Consider the following 23,359-nt stretch of genomic DNA (forward strand, 5'->3'; position numbering starts at 1 on the left):
ACAGATAAGTTCATACAGACTTATTTATACCCTAAGAGTGTTTCCCTGGGGGTTCATGGTGAATGTGTCCCCTTGTGTGATCTCTTGCTAGAGCAGGGTCTATGCAAATCAGATTGTAGGCCAGGGAAGCTTTCCTGGGTTAATGCTAGAGTCCAGGTTTTAATGACCAGGTAAAGCTGTATAAATAAGGAGGGAAAGCTGTTCTGGAAAAAACCTCCACTGTAGGAAGGCGTGAAGTCCTGACACCATGGTGAGTATCAGGATTGATACTTGATTCGATATTTTGTAAGCTGAAAGTACAACAGAAGGAGATGAATACTGGAAGATAACACAGGAGAGGGAGGTAAGGACCAGGCTAGAGGAGGCCAGATAACAGTTTGTAACCAGGAATGTGGATGAGACTGGGTGGCAGAGTGGCTGCTTCTCGTCTTCTGAGTACACTGTGTACTTCCCAGGGCTCATGGAGAATCTTCCCAAACCAGCTGATCTCCACCCTAGTTCAACAGGAATGTCATGTATATCATTCACAGCTAAAAATGTTCCCCAAGATGTCATGAGGTCAGTAATTGTGCCATTTCACAAAGAAGACAACCCAAGACAAGTTTATGTGGCCTTTAAGAATGATTTTGTTTCAGAAAATAAGTATACTACCCAAAGCAATCTATAGATTCAATGCAATCCCTATCAAGCTACCAATGGTGTTTTTCACAGAACTAGAACAAATCATTTCACAATTTGTATGGAAATATAAGAAACCTTGAATAGCCAAAGCAATCTTGAGAAAGAAGAATGGAACTGGAGGAATCAACCTGCCTGACTTCAGGCTCTGCTACAAAGCCACAGTCATCAAGACAGTATGGTACTGGCACAAAGATAGAAATATAGATCAATGGAACAAAATAGAAAGCCCAGAGATAAACCCACGCACATATGGACACCTTATCTTTGACAAAGGAGGCAAGAATATACAATGGAGAAAAGACAATCTGTTTAACAAGTGGTGCTGGGAAAACTGGTCAACCACTTGTAAAAGAATGAAACTAGAACACTTCCTAACACCATACACAAAAATAAACTCAAAATGGATTAAAGATCTAAACGTAAGACCAGAAACTATAAAACTCCTAGAGGAAAACATAGGCAAAACCCTCTCCGACATAAATCACAGCAGGATCCTCCATGACCCACCTCCCAGAATATTGGAAATAAAAGCAAAAATAAACAAATGGGACCCAATTAAAATTAAAAGCTTTTGCACAACAAAGGAAACTATAAGCAAGGTGAAAAGACAGCCTTCAGAATGGGAGAAAATAATAGCAAACGAAGCAACAGACAAACAATTAATCTCAAATATATACAAGCAACTCCTGCAGCTGAATTCCAGAAAAATAAACGACCCAATCAAAAAATGGGCCAAAGAACTAAACAGACATTTCTCCAAAGAAGACATACAGATGGCTAACAAACACATGAAAAGATGATCAACATCACTCATTATTAGAGAAATGCAAATCAAAACCACAATGAGGTACCATTTCACACCAGTCAGAATGGCTGCTATCCAAAAGTCTACAAGCAATAAATGCTGGAGAGGGTGTGGAGAAAAGGGAACCCTCTTACACTGTTGGTGGGAATGCAAACTAGTACAGCCACTATGGAGAACAGTGTGGAGATTCCTTAAAAAACTGGGAATAGAACTGCCATATGACCCAGCAATCCCACTGCTGGGCATACACACCGAGGAAACCAGAATTGAAAGAGACACGTGTACCCCAATGTTCATCGCAGCACTGTTTACAATAGCCAGGACATGGAAGCAACCTAGATGTCCATCAGCAGACGAATGGATAAGGAAGCTGTGGTACATATACACAATGGAATATTACTCAGCCATTTAAAAAAATACATTTGAATCGGTTCTATTGAGATGGATGAAACTGGAGCCCATAATACAGAGTGAAGTAAGCCAGAAAGGAAAACACCAATACAGTATACTAATGCATATATATGGAATTTGAAAGATGGTAACGGTAACCCTATATGCGAGACAGAATAAGAGACACAGATGCATAGAACAGTCTTATGGACTCTGAGGGAGAAGGTGAGGGTAGGACGTTCTGGGAGAATAGCATTGAAACATGTATATTTTCATATGTAAACAGAACACCATTCCAGGTTCGATGCATGAGACAAATGCTCAGGGCTGGGGCAATGGGATGGCCCAGAGGGATGGGATGGGGAGGGAGGTGGGAGGGGGGTCCAGGAAGGGGAACACATGTAAACCCATGGCTGATTCATGTCAATGTATGGCAAAAACTACTACAATATTGTAAAGTAATTAGCCCCCAACTAAAATAAATAAATTTATTTGCAAAAAAAAAAAAATGATTTTGTTTCAGCATGGCTCTTTTAAGTGGAAATGTCTTTTAATAGTTAGCTTACTATACCAAAAGATGTATACTGTACTAAAAGCTGATTGTCCCAGCTGTGCTGTGCTGTGCTTAGTCACTCAGTCGTGTCTGACTCTTTGTGACCCCATGGACTGTAGCCCACCAGGCTCCTCTGTCCATGTGGATTCTCCAGGCAAGAATACTGGAGTGGGGTGCCATGCCCTCCTCTAGGGTATCTTCCCAACCCAGGGATTGAATCCAGGTCTCCCACATTGCAGGTGAATTCTTTACCATCTGAGTCACCAGGGAAGCCCCAGAGATTCCAAGAATTCATTACTGATGAGATTCCTGGTTTTTCATTTGTTTGTTTATTTTTGGTCCTTTATTTAAAATACTGAAATCATACAGTTTGAATTCTATAGAAATATGATCTGGAGGTATGCTTACATAGCAAAAACAGGGGCATTACATCCAAAACATGAAACTTGTGAATTTCCGGAAGATGATACATGGTACTTGAAAATAGATGCGAATTTCCAACAGAGATAATTAATATTTTTAATTAGATCCTGCGTTCATGGAAGGAATATGACTTGGCAGTAATGATTATAAATTATGGAAAAAAGGTGTTGGACGTCTCATCAGGTTGCAAATCTCTATTTGGTACTACAGACCAAGAGGAAATGCAAGAAGAGGTAATTGTTTGTTCTTTATGTCTCATCTTTAAACATACATTATTTGAATTTTATGAGAGGTCATGTAGTGTTAGTAAATATGTTAAATAATTGATCAGTTTTTAGTTTGTCATATTTACATAAAAGAAGATGAATGTATAGTGAAGAGCTTCTTTTTTCCTTCCTTTTCTTTTAATTTTAATTACTGTCCAGAAAATGAAAAGGTCTCCATGCTAGAATATTGAATAGCACCCTGTTTCTAGAATTGATGATCAGTTAGGTGTTGATAGAGAGCTTTTTATACCCAGTTGGACATTGGACTGAAAGCCCTCAAAGGTCTCTCCCAGACTGAAGATTTTTATTATTTTGGGTGGGTCACTGACTGCAGTAAATATGTCAGAGCTTTTCACTCTGCCCCAAGTAGATTTCCTGAACTTCTTGTGACACCTACATTGTCTTCTTTATGAGGCTTCTAATGTTTGGGATAACTTTTAAGTAAGATGATGCTGCCTCCCAAGCATGGGTCTTACTAGATCTTTATTGCCTTTTCTTGAAACAATGTGGTTAAATGATTTTGTAGAACAAATTTTGAAACATTACTTGGTTTATCCAGTTTCTGAGGTGTACTGGGAACTGCTTACAGCCTCTTTTGTGATCAGGATTGGGGTTGAGACTATAACCCCTAAGCCTGTTTCAAATGGAGTAGCTCCATCTCTATTATATGTGGACAAAGCTTAAGAAAAATCCCATGGCTTCCCTGGATGAATATTTTTAGCCATAATACTTTTTTGGGTGTGTGCGGAGATTCTAGAGAAAGTTTTGATTAAGCTGAAAGTGACTTGAGGATGTTTTCTTCACCAAGTGTTGTCCACTCTCAGAGTCCATCAGCCAGCCCCTTCATGTCACTGATGCCTTGACTCAAGGCCCTGCCCCTTCACATCATGGCAGGACAGGACCCCATCCCCCTTTCCTGGGAGCCTTTAGTCCAGCAGCAGGTTGTGATACTTCTTTCAGAGTAAGACTGTGGGGATTGAGAATCTAGTATCTAGTTTATAGAAGTCAGAAATCATTATAAGCATCCGGGGTCCCTCAAAGCCTAAAAGACCTTGGGAGGTCTATTTTTTCAAAGAGTGGGAGACATGAACCAGTCAATTCTCAGGCTCAGACAGATGAAAACATGGTGGGGAGCCTGAGTGCAGACCGCCAATTCTTAATCCACTAATTACTGATCATGTTAAGTTCAATGAAAGGCAAAGTAGCAAAAGCAATTAGCTTAGTTGTAAGGAAGCTCCCTCTGGGGCAAAAAAAAAAAAAAAAAAAGGAAAAAAGAACAGGGAACGAAAGGATACATTTCTGAAAGCATTTTCTTTTGAGGATTTTGAGAGCTGTATCTTCAGCTGCTCTCAGAAGGGTGTGTGTAGGGGGAAGGGGCTGGTTAGCGGAGTAGAAGTTACTGGGAGGAAGGGAAAGGGAAGAGAACTGTTTTGGTCAAAAACACTTAGTGTTGTGTCTGGCATTTAGTTAGACTACAATGGGTTGTTATTAATTAATTATTAGTACATTTAGCCATGTAGATTCATAACTTGGTCTACCAAGTATGAAAGTATGAACATAATTTAAAGAATGTTATTTGAAAATGACAATTCTTGAAACATGTTGAAGTACGTTCTGACATTTAACCAATGTTGCTAGGGTTCTTCCAAGAAGTCTTGCAAGAACAAGAAGCTACAGCAGGTATTAGTACCTGAAAAAATAAATGAACAGCTGGTTTCATTGGAGACACATCTACTCAAGCTGACAAAACAATGTAATCTATTATTTTTCTTTCTGTATACTTCTGTTTAGCATTTTGTTTTTTTTAAACAAGAAAATATTTTGTTAAAAGGATTAGAATGAGATTAGCATTTGGTAAGCCCTTTAAGGTTTATGCAGTGCTTTTACATTATGTCCTTAATCCTAACAATACTCTGTTAATAAGGGATTGCTAACCGGTTTTTTATAGATGTAGCTCATAAAGATTAAGCGGTTTATTTAGGATTACATAGTTGTCTTGGATTTGAGCTTAAAGCTTCTCATTCTAAAGCAGGGTTTGTCAACCTCAACAATATTGCCAATTTGGGCCAGATAATTCTTTGCTGTGGGGGACTGTCTTAGGCATTGTGCATGTAAAACCACATCTCTGGCCTTTGTCCAGAGATGCATAGCACACCGTCCCCTCAGGACCTGTCTCCCCTACCCCTGCCCCGCACCAGCCCCAGCTGTGACACAAGTGTTGGCAAATGTGTTGTAGAAGGGGAACACAACATTGAGAATCACTGTTCTAAAGGCGGAAACGTAACAGAAATAAAGGGATAGTATGAGAAGTGTTAATATACGAGTCATTTGAACCATGTGAAACACTCAAGTGAAACACTGATTTTAGGTCATTGTGCTGTATCGTAATTTAGTAATAGACCAAAATGCTGACACGATGATTGGAGTTTTGGAGTCTACAGCTTGGAAATCTGATTAAGAAATTGATTTAATTTCTCGTGATGACAATGTTCTCACATTTTTAAGAAGCAGGACTTCAGACCTCCTAGAAGAACAAAAGAGTACCTAAGTTTCTCTCATTAGGAGGTTCCACTTTTGGCCCCTTGGTTTTTGGGAAGTAACTACCCTTGTAGAATTCTGTGTCCCCATCTCACCTCTCTTACTCTGTGCCTCAGTTATATACAGGTGGTTGTGCTGTTTCAGAATTCCCTGACTTGAATCTCTCACTTTATTTAAACACATTGCATGTCTCTGTTTCCAACTGAACTTAAGAATTGAACCCAATGCCTGTAAACGTAGTTTTGGGAAAGCTGTAATTGTCTGGTTACATATAAAAATTACAATTTCTCAAATTATAGAAAGGGTTCTGGAAATGTGAAGGGTTCTGGAAATGTGAATTACTTATTTTCATATTATCACCCTCTCCACATTTCACTAAGAAGCACAATGTAAAGTTACTTGCTAAACAATAGATTCAGTAACAAAACAATAATAAAAATAACAGTTTTGTACAGTGTTCTCTGTGTGCCAAGAACTATTTTAAGTGTTTTAGTCATATTAAAACTTATATAGTCCTTATATAACAGCCATATGAAAAAGGTACTATTATTATCTCATTTTAAAGATAAAGAAAGTGAGGCACAGAGAAGGTAAGTAACTTCCCAAGGTCTCATAACTAAAACGTGTCAGACTTAGGGACTTCCCTGGAGGTCCAGTGGTTAAGACTCCATGCTTCCAGTGCAGGGGGATGGGTTCAATGCCTGGTCAGGGAACTAAGATCCTGCATCCCACATGCTGTGCAGCTGGAAAAAAAGGTGTCAGACTGAGTCAATCCAGGCATCCTGGCTGTAGGGGCTGTGCTGTTCATTACTTTACACTTGACTTTTTTTTTTTTTTAATAATTTTATTAACATGCAGTTCATATAATTGGCAGGTTTCTGTGTCTGATATTTGTTGATAGACAATAGCTGTTGAGTTTTGGCCACCTGATGTGAAGAGCTGACTCATTTGAAAAGACCCTGATACTGGGAAAGATTGAGGGCAGGAGGAGAAGGGGACAACAGAGGATGAGATGGTTGGATGGCATAACCAACTCAATGGACATGGGTTTGGGTGGACTCTGGGAGTTGGTGATGGACAGGGAGGCCTGGCGTGCTGCACTCCATGGGGTCACAAAGAGTCGGACACGACTGAGCGACTGAACTGAACTGAAAGAAAGACTCATGCTTTGGAAATTCTTCCCCTATTTGGTAATAGACTCCTTGGCCTTTAGGGAAAAAATGAAAGGAAAATAATTGAATTATTGAATCTCTTAAATCTCAAAAATATGTAATTTATATTTTAAGAGAAGAATTTAGGATGTATAAAATGTTTACTTGGGTATTTTCCTATTTTTCACCCTCCACCAAAGGATTTTCATTTTTGGTTATTGATATTAAACAGAACCAAGAACTTACAAATTCTTTTTAACCTTAGATATTACAACTGAACTCTCAGGAGCAGAAGATCCCATATTTCTTTACCCTATAGTTTTAAACTGGTCTGTCAAAGGTTCTGTGAAAGAAGGTAGGTTACCTTGTCATACATATGTTGCTTTCTCACCTTACTGCTGAAGGTCTTTTATTCTGTGAATTCTGTTGTTGGCAGAAGATTTCAGGTTCTTACCCATTCAGAATAAAGCAGACTCTTGATTGTCAAGTAAGAAAAGAGACCAAAATAGGTACCTGATTTAAAATCTGAAAATGTGGAACCTTGATGTTGGCTTATTTTGGCAGTAATTCGTGTTGTGGTGTTATGAAACTTACAAAAACTAGGAACTGAAAAATGTGTTAGTGATTTTTAAGCTCAACTGTGAAGAAATAGCAGCATTATTGTTTATCTCAGAGTGAAATATAATAAAAATTAGGATGACTAGTTATTCTGGCAGTTATCAGCAGTATATTTTCCCCCACCTAGTCCTATGTTAGAGAACTTTTAGGAAATCTTTCAAACACTGAGATATTTGGAAAATAAATGAAATTTAGTCTATAAAGGAATGTTTGATCATAGGAAAACAATAGTCTCACCACATTTACTCCTTTGCATTTTTAAAAAGTAAGAAATCTATAAAGAAGTTAAGTGACTTCCCTGGCAGTCCAGTGGTTGACTCCATGCTTCCAATGCAGGGACCATGGATTTGATTCTTTGTTGAGGAACTAAGATTCCACATGGCTGCATGGCATGGGCCCCCCCAAAAAAGCAGGTTAATAAACTTGCCTGTTAGAACAAAATGACTAATAGCAATAGTATCCTTTCAATGACATTAACCAAGTGTATTGGTGTTTATACATGAATTTCCTTGTTTTCACAGTTATGAAATTTAAGCAGAGACCTAGATTCCTGGAATTCTTTACACAAGTTATGCAAAAATGTATGCATGATGAAAAATTTCAAATTATGGTGGAGATAACAAATCCTGTCTATGACTTCTTGAAAAGGTACTGTAATATTTATTAGCATTAACAACTTTAAAAAATGAGTAAAATTGTTCCTTAAAGATATATGGTGTGGTTATGAGTTACATAATCTGTTGTGTCTGACTCTTTGCGACCCCCTGGACTGGAGCCCACCAAGCTCCTCCATTTATAGAATTCTCCAGGCAAGAATACTGGAGTAGGTTGCTATTTCCTTCTCCCAGGGATCTTCCTGACCCAGGGATGGAACCCAGGTCCATCCCGGGTCCAGGTAGATTCTTTACTATCTGAGCCACCAGGGAAGCTCTAAAGATATATAAGGTGGATGAAAAAGAGAGTGGAGTCTATGCAGTTAAAACAAGCATCTAGAAGGTAGTGAGTATCTGTGTCTGGGTAAATAAATAAATACACATAAAAATGTTTGTACACCTGAACTAAAGAATAATAGAGCATGTTCATATTTCTAGTAGGAAATAAATTATCCCTTTTGCTATTGAGATGTGTTGGGTGATTGAATTTCTAGGCCATTAGCATCTCTCCACAAACTTTGGGGTCCAGTTATTTACTTAATTTTTTCATCCAGTTTTATTGAGATATGATTGACATACAGCACTGTGTAAATTTTAAGGTGGATGACATAATGATTTTGCTTATATACATCATGAAGTGATTACCACAGTGGGTTTGGTGAATATCCATCATCTCATATAAATGCGACATTAGAAAAGCAGAAAAAATTTTTTTCTTCCTTGTGGTGAGAATTCTTAAGATTTACCCTCTTAAAAACTTTTATTTATAACATGTAGCATGCATGTTAGTTATCTTTATCATGTTGTACATTACATCCCTAGTTGTTCTTTACCTTATAACTGGAAGTTTGTGCCTTTGGGCTATCTTCAGTAATTCCCCTTACCCTCCTCTCTTTGATGTAGTCCCATTTGTTTACTTATGCTTTTTTTTTTCCTTTAAGGTGTCTATAACTTATTTTAACAGGTTAAAATGATTGCTTACTTTTGCTTTTGTTTCCCTTGCCTGAGGAGACATATCCCAAGAATATATTGCTAAAATTCATGTAAAAGAGCATACTGCCGATGTTGTCTTCTAGGAGTTTTATGGTTTCAGGTTCTTCCCTTTAAGTCTTTAATCCATTTCGAGTTTATTTTTGTGTATGGTGTGGTTTTGAAGTCTGGTTTTGGCCATGTACTATGCTTTTCTAATTCTCTACAGTAGCAAGCAGTCATTCCTTGGGGCTCCCATATGTATATGTGAATGGAGTTCCTCAAATAGAAGTAGTAAAACTTAAAAGTTAACCCTTTTATTCACTAAGCCCAAATGGCTCTTTCTGCCCCCAAGGAAAGTTGTATTTTGTGCCAACTAGTTATGAGAGATGCCAAATGAATCCAGCTTTTCTTCCAATAGTTGGATTTTGATTTTAAAACTGGACATAGGTCTAATCTATCTCATTGTAAGAAAAACATCAGTAGCACAAGATTTACTTTAAAAATGTCAAAGAGGAACATTCTCATAAAAAACCCACAGGAAAATATTCTTCCTAAAATAGGCTCTTCATTTATTAGAACAAAGCTCGGAGTATATGTGCTTCATATTTTCAAAAGATGAAAGAGGAAATTGCTTTTGTTACATGAAAGCAGGCCATTGTAATGAGAGAACTGGACAGAATTAGAAAGTCTCACCAAATTAAATAAACGATAGCCAAAATGAGAACCTTGGAAGCTGTAAATAATATTCTTGATACCAAAGAAAATCAGAAGGCACTTTCAATGTGCAGTAAAATTTGGAGGGCTGACCATGGAGGTCCAACTGAAGAAGAATAGATAATCTGAAATAGGAAAACAGAGTAAGTGTTTGAGACCAGTGGTACAACAAAAGATGTGAGTTTGGAGATTGAGCAGTACAAGTGAGTTCAAGTCAAAGGTAATGATTCCAATATTTAAGGCTGGGCAGATGTTCTAGGATGTTCTTCAAGTCAAGGAATATAGAGGAGGGGCAGATGTAACTCCTTGATTTCTACTTTGCTGGTAATATCTATTTTCTTTTTGTATTTGTATGCTTGACATATTTTTGCATGAAGAAATTTTTTTCTACTTCAACAGACAAATATGCAGCAATATTTTCTTCCAATTTTTTAGTTTCACAGTTTAGATTTAGTGTTTTAATCCATATGGAATTTATTTTGCTGTAGGGATTTAGATTAAACTTTAGGGTTTTTTCCCTTTAAAATTTTAATCATTTGTCTTGGGAACGTTTAAAAGTAATCTCTTTGTTACTTATTTTTAATGCTACCTTTCACATTGGTGATTATATTAATAATGCTTATAAATCACAATGATGATATTTCATGAATTTTTATGTTCTACATAACAAACAATCAAAGTATATGGAAATAACTGATGAAAAGACAAGGCTAATTTGACAGAAAATAATGATATTGAGAGTTTAACATGATGCTTAAAAAGAGATAAGGGAAAAAAAAAGAGATAAGGACAATGAAAATGTACATAACTAATAAGATTAATTTAATATATATAGCCAACTGAGACTAAACACCCTTTATATTATAGCACTTATTAAATTTGAGAAAAGTAATTTTTAAACTGCAAAATAAATCTCAATAGATCACCTAGTCTAAAATTTGTAAAGATCACATTCATACAATGCAATTCATACAATAAAACTGAAATATTATAACAAAACAAATTACTGGTATATATAATTGTATATAATTATAATATATAAAAAGAAATCTAAAAGTATAGAACATGAAAATCATGCTAGTGAGAAGCCCAATATCAAATGTATTTAAAGCAGTAAAAACAAATTTTTAGCTTTAGAAGCTTCTGTTACTTACTAAAAGAGAAAAATAAAATTAAATTAGCTTTTATTGAACTCGAGAAATTGGTAAAATAACAAAATAAATCTAAGACAGCAGAAAGAAGAAATAAAATAAGTTGAAGTTAATCAATTATAAATTGGTTTTAAAATAGTCCAGTGGTAACTGCTAGATTTAGTCTTTGAAGATATGAATAAATTAGGTAATTTTCTGGCCAACAAAATAAGAAAAAGTGAAATGAAAGTAATCCAAGAGAAAATAGTCATAAAATTGGAAGTTGTTAAATTTTAGAAAACAATGTATGTAATTTAACATGAATCAATTTGAAATCTAACTTAAAGTGATGATTATCTGGAAAATTTTTAATTATATGAATTTATTGAAGCAGTAAAAAATTTGGAGAGATCAAAAACTTTTTAAGGCAAGTTCTCTCATAGGAACAAATAATTTTGTTTTACATAAAGCTACTTCAGGGCTTCCCAGGTGGCCCAGTGGCAAAGAATCTACCTGCCAATGCAGGAGACACAGAAGATGCCCATTTGACCCCTGGGTGGGGAAGATCCCCTGGAGTAGGAAATGGTGACCCACTCCAGTATTCTTGCCTGAAGAATTCCATGAACAGAGGAGCTTAGCAGGCTACAGTCCATGGGGTCACAAAGAGTAGGACATGACTGAGCACACAGGCACTTCAGAGCGTAGTTGTAGTTTCCTTGTAAATTTTTACAGCAGACTCTGATAACACATGTGTAAAAAGAGAATAAAAAAGTAGAAAATTAGAGGTTGACTTTATTTAGAAATATACAGAATCAAAATAAAACACTAGCTTATAAATTTAGCTGTGAGGATGTAGATTTTGTTCTCAATATATCATAAGAAGGCTAAATATAATTATCGCTAGTGGTCAAAGGAGTCTTTTGTGCTGAAAAGTCATGTCGTGAAGTTCAGCAGCAGCAATTCCTAGCAAATTAGGATTAGAAGAAGATTTTCTGTTAAAATATGCAGTACCACACAGAAACCTATTATTCCTCCTATCTTTTAATATCGTTCTGAACATTACTGGCAGTGCCTTAAAGTAAGAAATAGAAATTAGGATTAGAATTCATGTGATTATCACATGATAGGGTCCCCAAAATGTTTGCCAAATGAATTCCAAGGTGAAGTACTCAGAAAATAGAAGGATTGATATCTGCAAATTATTATTATTTTTAACTTAACAAGTTAACTAAAAACTATCAGAACTAACAATAGGATTCCATAGGATGGGTAGATGCAAAATCAGTGCTTTGCTATGTCAACTAGAAAGTATAATGGAAAAATGATTCTGTTGTTGTGAAGTACAGGATTAAGTTTATCAGAAATTGTGAGGGGATTTAGGCTAATATAAAGAAGACCAACATCTTTTCTAAGAGGTATAAAAAAATGACTGGAATAAATGGAGAGACAGTACATTACTTGATGAGCAGATGGAATATTGTAAAGATTTCTATTATTCTCAAATTAATTTATTGGTTTAATGCAATTCCAATCAGATTAGTTTGTATGGAACGGGCTAGAATCATGAAATATATTGAAAGAATAAAAAAGTGTGAAAAGAGAGGCTTTTCTGTCAGATAAAGTATAACAGAGTTGTGTTTATGAATTAATAGGCAGAGAGTCATTGGAAATCAATGTTTTGGGTCAGAAGCAGGCATGACGTATGTAACCAAAACAATGAATAAGTCATGAAATCATAGATCAATAATATTGATTATATGAGAGTTTAGAAATATTATTTTTCATAACACACCATCAACAAAATAGAAAGCAGTCAGAGCTAGGAGAAGGCATTCTATGAAGAGGTGGATGAGTGCAGTTTACTCAGTGGAAGAGCATTCTGCAGAGCATGGAGGAGATTGCTGAGAGGATTGGGAAGATGGGGCTCCATAACCTCCTCTTCTTCCCATCTCTTTCTGGAATAACAGCAATAAAAGCATTCTGGTGGGGTGGGAGAGACAGGAGGTAGAAGAGAGACCAGGCTTGTTGGAAAACAGCAGGCAACTAGGCTCAGAATGTAAGCAGCAAAGCACAGAAGAGATTCCCAAGTCTCCCACTGATCAATGGTCCAAACTTTGTGTTACAGTTCAGGCAGACAAAACGTTTGCCAAAATGAATGCCAGCTAGGGGAAAGGGAGAACATTTAGTATTGTTGGCCTTTGGCATCCATTCTGCATCTAGGCATTCAGCCAACCATGGATCGGAAATATTCGAAAAAAAATTCCTGAAAGTTCCAAAAACGTAAAACTTGAATTTGCCACACTCCCATCAACAATGTACATAATATTTATGTTGTATTTACAGTTATTTATACAGAATTTGCACTGCATTTTAAATGATTTAAAGAGATGATTTAAACTGTATAGGAGGATGTGTGTAGGTTATGTATGTAACCTACATACATGTAGGTATACATACACACATACATGTATGTATGTATGTAAATAATATGCCATTTTATATAAAGACTTGAGCCTCCTTGACTTTTGGTATCTGAGAGGGTCCTGGAACTGAGCCCCTGCAGATACCCATGGATGAGTGTAGTAATCTAAAATTCTTAGCTGCTGTTGATGTCCGAAGGTGGTAGTGGCTGGCAGCTTGCACATGATGGAACTAAAGGGCCTGAAGTCTGTTGGAAGCAAGATACCTTGTTTAGGGTCACTCTTACGTAGTTATCTTCTTGGTTTTAAAGGAAGGTGTTCACTTTTTTTTTTTCAGTTCGATTCTATTCCTTCTACATCATATCGATACTTCAGCTCTCATCACATTTGATGTTATGATTTACATTTTGCTCTTTAGAGAGGCCAGCTATTCCTTGATGGGACCGGGAGTATCACAGTCTCATTTATGTATGGAATGCAGCCAATTTTGGAAATGCTTTTAGAACAATTTCAGTGACAATACTCATTAAAGACTTATTACTTTGGGGTAGTTTTGCAAATTCTTGCATATCCTTTTAACTGACTTTATCTTTTTGTAATAGGAGGAATGAGTCCCTTCTCGGAATAAAAAAAATGAAATATAAGGATACTTCTTTGTCTAAAAAGATCAAACCTGTGAAGAAGTACAGAGCTGCAGTAGTGGAGATTGGAAAAGTAAGTTTCATATAAATTTTGAATTTTCAATTAGTGAATTTAAGAGATTCATGTATTTAGAAATGGTTGGCTGCACTATAATTTATTATAATATGAAACAGAAGATAATACCAACAAGCATAATCTTATAATTATACAATATATTTTAATTCTTAACTTTTATGAATATTTTTATAATCTTTTATTTACGGTGGTGTTTCTGTTACTTTTGATAAATAATTTTAATTGAAGGGAATAAAGAAATTAGTGTCAAGAGATAAGCATTAGAATACAAGTAAATTATGTTGTATTCAGATTTGTGTTCAGATTTTAATTTGTAACGTTTTTGTTTTCTCCTGTGTTAAGACTACAGAAATGAAGCCAAAAAAAAAAGCTAAAAGAAAGGAAACTCTAAGAGAATTTTTGAATAAAAATCCTTTTATTTCTGAAATGCCGGAGCATGAAAGGTATTGATTGATTAATTAATTAAATGTTCACTCAAGGGTTACATGTGTTGCGCATTATTTTAGGCACCAGGGATACAATGGTAGACACAGCAGATAGGATTACTGCCATCAGCGAGCTTACATACTAGTAAAAGGAGCACAAGATAAACAAACACACAAATAAGCAAGAAAATTTAAAATTTTGGTAAATTTTATAGAATAAATGAACAGGATGATATACTATAGAGTAACTGGCCTGGGGTAGAGCTAGTGGCAGCAGTAATTTAGATTAAGAGTGGCCAGGAGGTCAAACTGGTAAATTACTTCTAACTATTGGCAGATAGTGTACTTGTTTATAAAACTAAAACTATAATACTTATTGGGTTTCCCTTGTGGCTCAGCTAGTAAAGAATCCACCTGCAATGTGGGAGACCTGGGTTCGATCCCTGGGTTGGGAAGATCCCCTAGAGAAGGGCTACCCACTCCAGTATTCTGGCCTGGAGAATTCCATGCCATGGGGTTGCAGAGTGGGACATGACTGAGCGACTTTCACTTTCATAATACTTACTGTGGTATGTTTAGCTTTTATTGTTATGAGTACACATTTTTGATTCTTTATATCGTTTACCTTCATTATGTAATGTCTTCAAAGGAAGACCTGCTTAGTGATTTTGATCTTAATGTTCAGCATATAAATATTAATGAAACCACTCTCATTTTCTGTTTGTTTGCATTTGCCTCACAATCTGTTTGATTATTCCTTCATTTTCTTTATTTAAATTATGGTATAATTTAGGTGAGTATAGAAAATAATATAAAAAATGAACATGTACTCAATATGCCATGTGCCATATAAAACATTTGGAATGCATTTCTGTCCCCCCTCTATCCAATACTATCCAAAACCTGGCATTTATCATGCTTATGAGTGATTTTATACTTCAATTATATATATGTGTATGCCCCTAAAGAACATGTGATGTTATTTTTTACAATTTGTTTTGCCAATATGCTCTTATTCCTCAATATTATGTTTGTGAGATTTTTTTTCATGTTGGTTATACGTAAGTCCAGTCCACATTTCCATTATGTTAACAGTGCTACAAAGGACATTCTTGTATACATCTCCACATGCCCATTTGAGAGTTTCTGGGGTAAATACATAGAAGAGTAGACTCCAGGATATGAACATTTTAACATTTCTAGATATTGCTAAATTGCTTTAAAATTTTCATCAGTGATGTGTCAGGTTCCCATTATTCAGCATCTTCCCTGATACTTACTATTATTATCAGATTTTCAAATTTTTGTGGACCTATGAGCTATGAATTTTTATTTCTTTGATTATGAATGAGTTTAGGCAGCTTTTCATATTTGTTTAAACCCTAGGGTTTTTCTATTCTCAAGACTGCTTGTTTAGATCCTTTGCTCATTGACAACTTTTGTTTCCTTATTTATTTTTAGAGGTTTGGATACTACTGCTTTTCCCAGATGTCATTCATCCATTTGCGTTTTAAAGGTCTTCTTTTTTAAATTAAAAGTTATAATTGTTAATGGGATCAAAGGTATCAGCATTTCCTTTTATTATTTTTGAAATTTTTCTCTGAGTAAAATATTTTCTTTTTCAATGTAAATATTTGACTTTACAATCGGGAATTTCATCCAACTTGAATCAATTTTTGTGAATGGTGAGAGGAAGAGTCTCTCTTTCCCCTTTTTTTTAAGTTTCATTATACCCAATTGAATAACTCTTTTTATTGAGTAGTCTATTCTTTCATTTTTGTCATTTAGCAAGTTGTCATATGTATCAAATTTAGGAAATTGTCTTTGATTTCTTGTTTTCTAAAAATTTTCTTCTGCATTGTGTTCAATTTTGCTCAGTATTTCTCCACTGAGCTTTTTTCTCTTTTAATCTGTGCAGTCAAATTACATTAACATGTAAATGTTAAACTGTGTGCAGTGTCTTTGTCTCATACCTTTGAATCCAATGGGGTGTCTTCCAAAACCAACCACTTCTCAGGGAGTTGGGACAAGAGAGTGGAGTAGAGGGACTTTGGGCTCACCTCCTCCCTCGAGCACACCAAAATCACAACTGCAGAACAACCATCAATAAAGAAAACTGGAAACTGCCCCCAAAAGATATCCTATATCCAAAGATACAAAACCAACCAATTCTCTGACTCCAACTGAGAGAACTGAGAGACCCTCATACATCCTTCACCTAGTTTTCTCCTGGTGCTAACACCTTGTAGAACTAGAGCATAAAAATTCAACTTAATTCTATCTACCTGGAGACAGCCTTAGTCCCACAAGTTAAAGGACCCTGCCCCACTTGTGATGCCAGCCACAAATAGGATGGCCAGGCTACACACATTTCTGTTCAGTCTATTCCAACTAGGGGGTTCCCATAACTCCTCTTCCCCTCATTTAGGTCAGTAATTTGCTAGAATGGCTCACAGAACTCAGGAAAATATTTTACTTACGTTTACTGGTTTATAACAGATGCAAATGACCAGCCAGATGAAGGAGTCCATAGGATGATGACTGGAAGGGTCCTGAGCACAGGAGGTTCTGTCTCTACGGAGTTGTGATGTGTCACTCTCCCAGCACGTGGATGTATTCACCAACCTGGAGGCCCTCTGAACTTCGTTGTTAACAGATCTTTTAAAAAACCTAGTCTGCAGTTACTCTCTCCAGAGACTGGGGGTTGAGACTGAAAGTTCCACTTACTCCTCATGTGTTTGATTTTTCTGGTGACCAACCTCTATCCTGAGGCTCTCTAACAGCCCAACCCTGAGTCACCTTACTAGACTCAGGTGTATTCTAAAGGAGTTCATCATGAATAACAGGAGACTCCTGTCACTCAGGAAACTCCAAGTTTTAGGAGCTCTATACCTGAAATAAAAGACAAAGACCAAATATATATATTTTATTATAGCATTCTAGGTCTGCCCACATACATTCATTTTTTGCATACTGATTCAACTTCTTTAAGATGGATAGCCAATTTAAGTCTGTGATATGTTTTTGAGTTCTTTTTGATGAATTCTATTTTTTAGGAGATTATCCATTTTACCAAATTTTCAAAGTTATTCATAAAACGTCATTATGTTTTCATGTTATTCTTTGAATCTCTGCTATATCTACAGTTACACACTGTATTGCATTCCTAACTTCATTAATTTTTGTCTTCTCTCATATTTTTGTGATTTATCTTGCCAGAGCTTTGTCTATTTTTTTCCCCATTTTTTTCAAAGAGCCAAATTTTGTCTTTGTCAGTCCTCTTTATTGTGTTTATCTTCCTTTCCCTTAATTTTTGCTTTTACACTTATTACTTCCCAGTTCCTTTTTCAAAACAGCTTCACTGAGATTTAAGGCAAGAAAAAAATGAGTTTTCCTTCTACCCTCCTAAGGTCTCTAGCTGTAACTTGGTAAAATTAGACTAACAGAAGATGAACAAGAGAAAAAAAGCAGGAGTTTATTAACATTTGCTTATGCATGGGAGAACTCAGTGATGAGTAACTCGAAGGGGTGGTTAGGATTTGGGCTGATAGGGCATCTTAAAAAGGACAGTGAATTTACAGTAGAGTGACCAGGGGTGTAGGCTTTCAAGGGCAGCAAACTGTGGTAGAAATATGAGAGAAAACTAATGGAGTAAGACTTGTTTGGGCAGGTCCATCTAGGTGCTGTTTTTCCCTCGTCATGGTCATAACATTTCCCAGGAGAGGAGTTTTATGGCATTCTTCATATTTTTCCGAAGTTTCTATTTTCCCTCAGATAAGGGCATCTCCAAGAAGGCATCCTTCCGCATCTATTGATTCTCATTTACCTCCAGCTCAAAATAATCCTGACATGAAAGCGAGAGCTGTCTCCTTGCACCATCCCACTCTCTCTAACTGGGAAGATGCCTCTGGTCCGGTCACTCTCCTTGGCCTCTTGAGGTGACTTAACCATCTCACATGGAAAGATCACCTGGAGAAGGAAATGGCAACCTACTCCAGTCTTCTTGCCTAGAAAATCCCATGGATGGAGGAGCCTGCCAGGCTACAATCCATGGGGTCACAAACAGTCAGACAAGAGTGAGCAACTTCAATTTCACAACCATCTCACCAGGAAAAAGATTGACTTTTACTTTGGAAATTATAGTTTTAATTCTAAGGTTGAGGTATTTAAAACATTTCTGTTTGGAAATCATGTAACATTACCAAGACAACCAAGTTAAGTGAAGTGAAGTGAAAGTCACTCAGTCATGTCCAACTCTTTGTGACCCCATGGACTGTAGTCCATGGAATTCTCCAGGCCAGAATACTGGAGTGGGTAGCCTATCCCTTCTCCAGCAGATCTTCCTGAACCAGGAATTGAACCAGGGTCTCCTGCATTGCAGGCAGATTCTTTACCAACTGAGCTATCAGAGAAGCTAACCAAAGATAACCAAGCAACAGCAAAAAGCTAAAAAAACCTTGGATTAAAAGGAAGTCAGTCACCAACAAATACAAAATAACTCCACACTGAATGATAATATCAACACTGCATGTCAAAAATAGGTTCTTTCCTTCCTTTCTTTATTCTCCAGAATATCTGTCCTTCCAGTGCAGCAAGGTCTATCGTCCTTCATTCCTTGCATCCATCCATCCCTATGTCCCTTCCTTTATTTCTGTGTGTGTATTGACTCAGATTCATACTTTTTATCTATTAAAGTGGACAATAAAGTATAGAAATGGTATGGACCTGACAGAAGCAGAAGATATTAAGAAGAGGTGGCAAGAATACACAAAACTGTACAAAAAAGATCTTCACGACCTAGTTAATGTCAAAGGTGTCATCACTCACCTAGAGCCAGACATCCTGGAATGTGAAGTCAAGTGGGCCTTAGGAAGCATCACTGCAAACAAAGCTAGTGGAGGTGATGGAATTCCAGTTGAGCTATTTCAAATCCTAAAAGATGATGCTGTGAAAGTGCTGCACTCAATATGCCAGCAAATTTGGAAAACTCAGCAGTGGCCATAGGACTGGAAAAGGTCAGTTTTCATTCCAATCCCAAAGAAAGGCAATGCCAAAGAATGCTCAAACTACTGCACAATTTCACTCATCTCACACGGTAGTAAAAGTAATGCTCAAAATTCTCCAAGCCAGGCTTCAGCAATACATGAACCGTGAACTTCCAGATATTCAAGGTGGTTTTAGAAAAGGCAGAGGAACCAGAGATCAAATTGCCAACATCCTCTGGATCATCAAAAAAGCAAGAGAGTTCCAGAAAAACATCTATTTCTGCTTTATTGACTATGCCAAAGCCTTTGACTGTGTGGATCACAATAAACTGTGGAAAATTCTGAAAGAGATGGGCATACCAGACCACCTGACCTGCCTCTTGAGAAACCTGTGTGCAGGTCAGGAAGCAACAGTTAGAACTGGACATGGAACAACTGACTGGTTCCAAATAGGAAAAGGGGTACATCAAGGCTATATATTGTCACCCTGCTTATTTAACTTAAATGCAGAGTACATCATGAGAAATGCTGGGCTGGAGGAAGCACAAGCTGGAATCAAGATTGCTGGGAGAGATATCAATAACTTCGGATATGCAGATGACACCACCCTTATGGCAGAAAGTGAAGAAGAACTAAAGAGCCTCTTGATGAAAGTGAAAGAGGAGAGTGAAAATGTTGGCTCAACATTCAGAAAACTAAGATCATGGCATCTGGTTCCATCACTTCATGGTAAATAGGTGGGGAAACAGTGGAAACAGTGAGAGACTTTATTTTTTTGGGCTCCAAAACCACTGCAGATGGTGATTGCAGCCATGAAATTAAAAGATGCTTACTCCTTGGAAGGAAAGTTATGACCAACCTAGACAGCATATTAAAAAGCAGAGACATTACTTTGCCAACAGAAGTCCACCTAGTCAAGGCTATGGTTTTTCCAGTAGTCATGTATGGATGTGAGAGTTGGAGCATAAAGAAAGCTGAGCAGTGAAGAATTGATGCTTTTGAACTGTGGTGTTGGAGAAGACTCTTGAGAGTCCCTTGGACTGTAAGGAGATCCAACAAGTCCATCCTAAAGGATATCAGTCCTGGGTGTTCATTGGAAGGACTGATGTTGAAGCTGAAACTCCAATACTTTGTCCACCTGATGTGAAGAGCTGACTCATTTCAAAAGACCCTGATACTGGGAAAGATTGAGGGCAGGAGGAGATGGGGACAACAGAGGATGAGGTACTTGGATGGCATCACTGACTCGATGGACATGAGTTTGGGTAGGCTCAGGGAGGCCTGGCGTGCTGCAGCTCATGGGGTCACAAAGAGTCGGACACGACTGAGCGACTGAACTGAACTGAACTGAAAGTGAGCAAGATTCTTTAACTTACAAATTGAGATCTTTTTTTCCCCCCCTTCTCCAGTATAAATCAGTAGAATGAGGCAGCAACATTGTCAACTGTTTTAAAAAAAAAGATTAAGTATTTTGAAGAAATAAAATCATGCCGTATCAACAATTACGTAACTATGAAATTAGACTTGCTACTTTGAGATTTTGATAGAAATAATTTGAAACAAATTGAATATACATTATCCTTAAAATCTGAACTATCAGCCAAAACTTGAGCTATTAGTGTTTTTCAGAGGATGCTGGGTATGGATGTATGAAGTTATTACATGTAGAGTTGACTGATGTTTTATTTCCTCTGTAGTCTAGATAATGATAGAGAAAAATTGGCTCCATTGTTTTTCTTTTCCTTAAGGAAAAGAACAGAGAAATGATTTTCTTGTTTAATATTGAAGTTAGTTGATGAATGTGAACATTACCTTATAATTTGGTTGTCTAATCTCAGTGGCCTTTTGGTGACGGAAAAGAAAAGCTATTTGGATTGGGCCTAGGACAGACAGCAGAGAATCAAAGGCAATTTGTAGTGTCCTTGTCCGCAGTGTTTATCCTCATGCCTTCTTCATTGTCCTGGTTCACATTTTTAGCGATAAGGAAATGACAAATAAGCCAGAAATATTTGCATAAGGACAGTCAAGTGATTTCTTGCTGTGTTTTGTACAAACAGGAATCATTCTCTGTTATAAAATGTCTAAAAGTTCTTGTAATTGCAAAACTTCCTTTTCCCTCTACAGAAATAAGAGAGCTGATGTTCGAAAAGTAGCACATCGATTCCTGGTGGAAAACTTGGGTCCTTTGATATTAAGTTATGTTAAAAAGAAGAGGTTCCATCAAATATTTCTTGAGGAGATGCCCTGGAAAGCTCAGATGAACCTGTATCTGGCAAGCGCGCACTTCAGCCTGCTTTTAACAAAGCTAGGGGAGCGTACAAAGATAAAATTTGGTTCTTCACCAATAATGGTCAGGTATAGTATATTATCAATGAATACTGTTTTAGTCTCAAAAACATGGATAGTATTTGTATCTTCAGGGCTCCAATGCTGATGATAACTTAAAGAGGTTCACAGAGTGCTTTGATCTTTACTGGTCTTTGGTATATTTAAAAATTTCTTATCTCAGAATCTTTCCCAAACAAGTGCTGGATATAAGTACTTATGAAGTACTAATATGCATGCATTTGAATATGTTATTCAATATAGCTTTCAGGGAAAGGAGAAAGTGAATTTTCCAAGAGAAGTTTAATATTAACTGTATTTCTCCATGCTCAGTCTCTCAGTTGTGTCTGATTCTTTGCTACCCTGTGGACTATAGCCTGTCAGGCTCCTCTGTCCATGGAATTTTCCAGGCAAGAATACTGGAGTGAGTTGCCATTTACTTATCCAGGGGATCTTCCCAACCCAGGGATCAAACCTGCATCTTCTGCCCTGCAGGCAGATGCTTTTACCGCTGAGCCACCAGGGATCCCCTAACCATATAGTAACCAAAATATTAGTAGGCCTTAGGCAAATCTCTGTTTCATTAGAGGTATATTTTAAGCCTCCATAAACACAGGTCATACTTTCTTATATAATTTACACTTTCTGTCATTAATTCAAAAGATATTTTCCAGTTCTTGTTTATTTTTGGTTAAAGTGTTAGAGGAGATAAAATGGGAGGTAAAAATATAAGATAAATACATAATATGGAATACCATGTAACCAGAGTAACTTTATGTAACCAGAGTTTTTCATTTAAAAAAATTACTTGTTGAAGGAATTTCCTGAAGTCTGGTTATTAGTACTGCACGCGTTCACTGCACAGGGCAGTGATCCCGGTCAGAGAACTAAGATCCAACAAACTGCATGTGGTGGTGGTTTAGTGGCTAAGTTGTGTCCGACTCTTTGTGACCCCATGGACTGTAGCCCACTAGGCTCCTCTGTCCATGGCAAGAATACTGGAGTGGGCACAGAATACTGGAGTGGGTTGCCATTTCCTTCTCCCGGGGATCTTCCCAATCCAAGGATCGAACCTGTGTCTCCTGGTTGACAGATTCTTTACCACTGAGCTATCTGGGAAGTCCAATGCAGCCAAAACAAAAACAAAAACCTCATTGAGCCCTTGTTAGAAACAAGGTACTGAGGTAGGCGTGAGGTACATTCTGAAATGAACAGGATCTTCAAGTTGGGATCTGGTCAAGAGGCTCACAAATGTTCACAAATAATAGTCAATAAAGGTAAAAGGTGAAGTACACATAAAGTCTTTGTACCTGGGAAGAAGGCTTTCTACTGGCTGAGACTACCAGAAAAGGTTTCACAGAAGCTACTTGGCCTGGGTTCTGATGGACAGGCAAGATTTTTTTTTTTTTTGATTTAAAAATATGCAGGTAGGGAAATAAGCCTTCTGGAAAGATGGAAGAACGAGTCACAGCCCAGGTAGGAAACTCAGGACAGGAGCCCCCAGTGGTCTGACCACTGAAAAGGAGTGGTCAGAAATGACCAGAAGAGAAGGTCGGTACCAGAACATGGACAGCCTTAACTGTCTATAAATCT

At 37.1% G+C, this 23,359-nt stretch overlaps 1 protein-coding gene across 3 annotated transcripts in view; it reads left to right on the forward strand.

Annotated features, from left to right (window-relative positions):
• CFAP54 (cilia and flagella associated protein 54) overlaps positions 1-23,359 on the forward strand; it is a 306,329-nt gene that overhangs the window by 108,257 nt on the left and 174,713 nt on the right. For all 3 annotated transcript variants that reach the window (XM_081595348.1, XM_081595350.1, XM_081595349.1), the window contains exons 27-33: positions 2,957-3,085; positions 4,757-4,871; positions 7,073-7,162; positions 7,947-8,073; positions 13,917-14,028; positions 14,374-14,474; positions 21,566-21,796. In XM_081595348.1, coding sequence (XP_081451474.1) covers positions 2,957-3,085; positions 4,757-4,871; positions 7,073-7,162; positions 7,947-8,073; positions 13,917-14,028; positions 14,374-14,474; positions 21,566-21,796 — 905 coding nt within the window. The remainder of the gene's footprint in view (positions 1-2,956; positions 3,086-4,756; positions 4,872-7,072; positions 7,163-7,946; positions 8,074-13,916; positions 14,029-14,373; positions 14,475-21,565; positions 21,797-23,359) is intronic.

This window comes from Giraffa tippelskirchi, chromosome 4, assembly GCF_054371585.1.
Source record: "Giraffa tippelskirchi isolate mGirTip1 chromosome 4, T2T-mGirTip1v1.2.pri, whole genome shotgun sequence".
Lineage (NCBI taxonomy): Eukaryota > Metazoa > Chordata > Mammalia > Artiodactyla > Giraffidae > Giraffa > Giraffa tippelskirchi.